Raw genomic sequence first — 4,331 nt, 5'->3', positions numbered from 1 at the left:
TAGCATATCACATATATAAAATGACAAAGCACTACAATAAACTACATTAGCAGGCAATGGAATCAGCGTGAGAATCTCTTATTGCATCTCTACACCCAACCCCAAAACTGAATCCATCATCATTTCAGAATACACATAGACGAGTCTTTGCTACAAACTGGGGATTGCTGGTACTGGATAGACATAGCCTCTGGAATCAAGCAGAAATGAATTTGAATTCTGTTTCTCTGACTAGCTATGTGACGACAGTAACTCATCGTACCTCTCTAAAGTGCATATTTTTTACAAGATAAAATCAGAATAATTTATTCTACAAGTTTTCATTTTATTTTGTTTTATTTAATCTGGAGAATACTGAATTTATACTTTCAAACTAGCCTAAAAATATCTCAAAATAAAAAAAAAACTGGTTATTGCTATATTATAGATGTAGAATCTAAGAAACACAGTCAGTTCCAAGATGAATAAGGAATAGCTGATAAAGCATCAAATGTGATCTCTCTCTCTCCGGGATGCATTTTATTCTTAATCAAAGTTACTTGATTTAGTACACATACATGAGTCAGTATTTATTTACTTATTTACTTATATGGCATAAAATGTAAAATAAAAATAATATACCATATGATATTTTATTACACTAGCATAGTGGGGTTTTTTTCAATTCTCAAGACAAAGGATGATATTGATATTTTAATCTCAACTTCCCACTTTTAAATATCTTTATTTAAAAACTATAGAGAATGTGTATCAGGACACAAAAGCCAGGGAAAGGTAAAATCCCAAGGAAGATATAATATAATTGTTTCAAACTTATCAAGATTTTGTAGAAAATCAAATATAAAAACACAATATACCACATAGATATAAAAATAATTAAGTCTTCATGAACTAATATATAAAGTTGACTAAAATAATCTTTCAAGTATTTGCTACATTTAAATGGAAGAAGTGGAGAGAAGAAATGAGTCCAATTTGAGGATGTTGGGACACCTGGGTGTCTCAGTGGTTGGGCATCTGCTTTCAGCTCAGGGGGTGATCCTGGGGTCCTGGGATCCAGTCCCAAATCAGACTCCTGAAGGGGAGCCTGCTTCTCCCTCTGCCTGTGTCTCTGCCCTCTCTCTGTGTCTCTCATGAATAAATAAGAAAAATCTTTTTTAAAAAATGTTTTTTAAAAATTGACAATGCTTACAATGGAACAGAAAAATAAAGTTTTAGTATTTTGAAATGGAAGCCATTATTGAGAAACAGGAGCTAATGTAAACATCATGACACTTCAGAAAGAAGTGAAAGGAAAAATATGATTATATTTTGGATGGTGCAATAGTAAAATTGGGACCCAATCTAACCACGTCCTTTGCAATTTTCCCTACTAACCTTCCTTATATATCTCATTATGATTCTATTTGAATAACGATAGAACTCTTTGTAGCAAGTTCTTAAATGCTTGCTTCACCTGCTGGTTCCTTAGAGTATAGATAAAGGGATTCAAAAGTGGAGCAACAGAAGTATTGAGAACTGCCACCCCCTTCATCAAGGATATCCTCTGTTTGACCGAGGGTTTAATGTACATAAAGATGCAGCTGCCGTATGAGAGGGAGATGACAATCATGTGAGAAGAACAGGTGGAGAAAGCCTTTTTTCTCTGGTTGGCAGAAGGAATTTTTAAAATTGTCAGGGCGATATATGTGTACGATAGAATCACTAAGGCCAAAGTGACCAGCAGAGTCACCAAAGCTAAGATGAAACTCATCATTTCCAACACGTGTGTGTCTGTGCAGGAGATCTGCAGGAGGGGAGCCGTGTCACAGTAGAAATGATCAATGACATTGGAATCACAGAAGTCCAGGCTTAAGCCTAAAATGAGTCCTGGAAAGATGATGAGGAAACCAGTGATCCAAGAGCTAAGGACTAGCTGGATACAGATTTTGCTGCTCATAATGGTTGTGTAATGCAGGGGCTTGCAGATAGCGACATAACGGTCGTAGGACATGGCAGCCAGGAGGTAAAATTCAGATGCTCCAAGAAGGAAGGCAAAAAATAACTGAGTTGCACAACAGTTATAGGAAATGGTTTTGTCACCAGTTGCCATGCTTACAAGCAATTTGGGGATGCAGACTGTCGTATAAGAAATTTCTAAGAAAGAAAAATTTCGAAGAAAGAAATACATAGGGGTCTTGAGATGGGAGTCCAGCAAAGTGAGGGTGATAATGACTAAGTTGCCTGAGATGCTTAGCAAGTAGGTGAGGAGCAGGAAGACAAATAGCACAATCTTCAGTTTTGGGTCCTCCGTCAATCCTGCTAAGATAAATACTGTCACAGTTGTACGGTTTTCCATCTTGACCTCTTGATACGCTTCTGCTCTGGTAAAAATATTGAGAAAACAATATGCACAAGAACCAATGGTAAATTATGAAGATAATGATGTCAGAATATTAGTAGTTGCTATTGATTATACATACTAATAGGGCACATTTTTGAAATGATTAATGTAAGATAAACTAACAAAAACTAGTACTTATATTTTTTATTATTTTGTTATTACTTTATTTTTGAGGAAAGACAAATATTTTCTACAAATCTGATGAATAAAAAACTATCTTATAAATTGTCTTTGTAGTCTGGCTTAGATTTATGGTAATGAGGTAAAGAAATGAACAGGCATGTGAAAAGATTATTTTTCTTTCTTTTTTAAATATAAAATTTTTTTATTGGTGTTCAATTTGCCAACATACAGAATAACACCCAGTGCTCATCCCATCAAGTGCCCACCTCAGTGCCCGTCACCCAGTCACCCCCACCCCCCGCCCTCCTCCCCTTCCACCACCCCTTGTTCATTTCCCAGAGTTAGGAGTCTCTCATGTTCTGTCTCCCTTTCTGATATTTCCATTCATTTTTCCTCCTTTCCCTTTTATTCCCTTTCACTAGAAAAAATTATTTCTACTTTTCTCAGTATGTAAGCACTAAGATGTCACAGTACTACTCAGCCTGATGACTGTATAAATATCATTGCCTCAAGGAACTGACTAGGAGTGCAACAGAGAAACAAGGTGATATATAAATACTTACAATGGTTGAAAATAGAAATCAAGCTTAGATTTAAGTTTAATTCCAGAAGTAATTACGGGTAACAACTGTAGCTCTTCCCTGGTTTGGCCTGCGCTGCCTCTACTTAGATAATGAACACTCTTTCTTGGTCCTGATTTTTTTATTCCTATAAATCAGTGTAGTGTGTTTTGTCCCTATTCCATCTCTTCATTTCTTCACTTTTACCGCCTCCTATGCCAATATTAAACTTATCTGATTGCATAGTAAAACTGACTTGAACAGAATCAAACAAATTCAGTGTTTCTTCTGGTTATAGTTCTGAAAACAGGAAGAGAATAAGAATAATTAAGTGAAATGCAAAATAAAGTGAATAAGGGTTCAAAGAGAAGGGAAATAGAGAAGAAAAAGAAAAAAAAGAGAAGGAAGACAAAAGATGTAGAAAAGAGGTAAGACAGTAAGGGAAGACCATAAAGAGAAAAACTTACCATTAAGATTGGTTTTTCTTCAGATGTGACAGTGACTGGTATTTAGCTCTGGGCCTTTTACCTGATAGATAGAAATGAGTTCCAGCAAAGCTGTCATTTACCTCCACCAAGGGGAATACAGAGAAGAAACTCTGGCAAATTTTACTCAGATGATCAGTCACTTGGCAAGTGTTTTTCGACACTTGCAAATAATACTGACCGCCCCCAAATAATGTGGTAAGTCCACAGCTAAGCCCATGCAAATGGAGTTGACTGTGTGGTTGAAAATTACATAAGCTCTCATTAAGCTAAAAGTCGTGAAAACTCCTAGGTATAAACATTGCATCCCTTGAGGCCAAGTTTCTTGTTTGATGACTTCATCATCAGTTACGCTTCTCTAAGGAGTTCATCATCAATATGAAACACTTAGTAAACAATTTTTTTAGTTTCAGTGGTAGAATTTAGTGCATTCATGTGTTGCATACAGCCCCTGATGCTCATTAACATCAAGTGCCCTCTTGGTACCCATCAGCCAATTACCCCATCCCCCCACCCATCTTCCCTCCAGAAATCCTGTTTGCTCCCTGTAGTTAAAAGTTTCTTATGGTTTGCCTCTCTCTAAGTTTTTATCTTATTTTATTTTTCCCTCTACTCCCCTATGTTCATTTGTTTTGTTTCTTAAATTCCACATGAGTGAAATCATATGATAATTGTCTTTCTCTGACGGACTTATTGTGCTTAGCATAATACCCTCTGGTTCCATCCACATCATTGCAAATGGCAAGATTTCATTATTTTTGATGGCTAGGTAATATTCCA

At 36.2% G+C, this 4,331-nt stretch overlaps 1 protein-coding gene across 1 annotated transcript; it reads right to left on the bottom strand.

Moving 5' to 3' along the window:
- Positions 1–1,402: 1,402 nt before the first annotated feature.
- Positions 1,403–2,338, bottom strand: LOC112911300 (olfactory receptor 6C76-like). The gene has a single exon (XM_025987774.2). It carries the CDS (start codon positions 2,336–2,338, stop codon positions 1,403–1,405), a length of 936 nt encoding a protein of 311 aa, XP_025843559.2.
- Between the last annotated feature and the right edge of the window lie 1,993 nt (positions 2,339–4,331).

This window comes from Vulpes vulpes, chromosome 8 (assembly GCF_048418805.1).
Source record: "Vulpes vulpes isolate BD-2025 chromosome 8, VulVul3, whole genome shotgun sequence".
NCBI lineage: Eukaryota > Metazoa > Chordata > Mammalia > Carnivora > Canidae > Vulpes > Vulpes vulpes.
This window is presented reverse-complemented; position numbering and strand designations above follow the sequence as displayed.

What these genes read in the sequence shown, in the direction of transcription:
- LOC112911300 (XM_025987774.2), bottom strand. Translation starts at nt 2,338, where the DNA reads ATGGAAAACCGTACAACTGTGACAGTATTTATCTTAGCAGGATTGACG.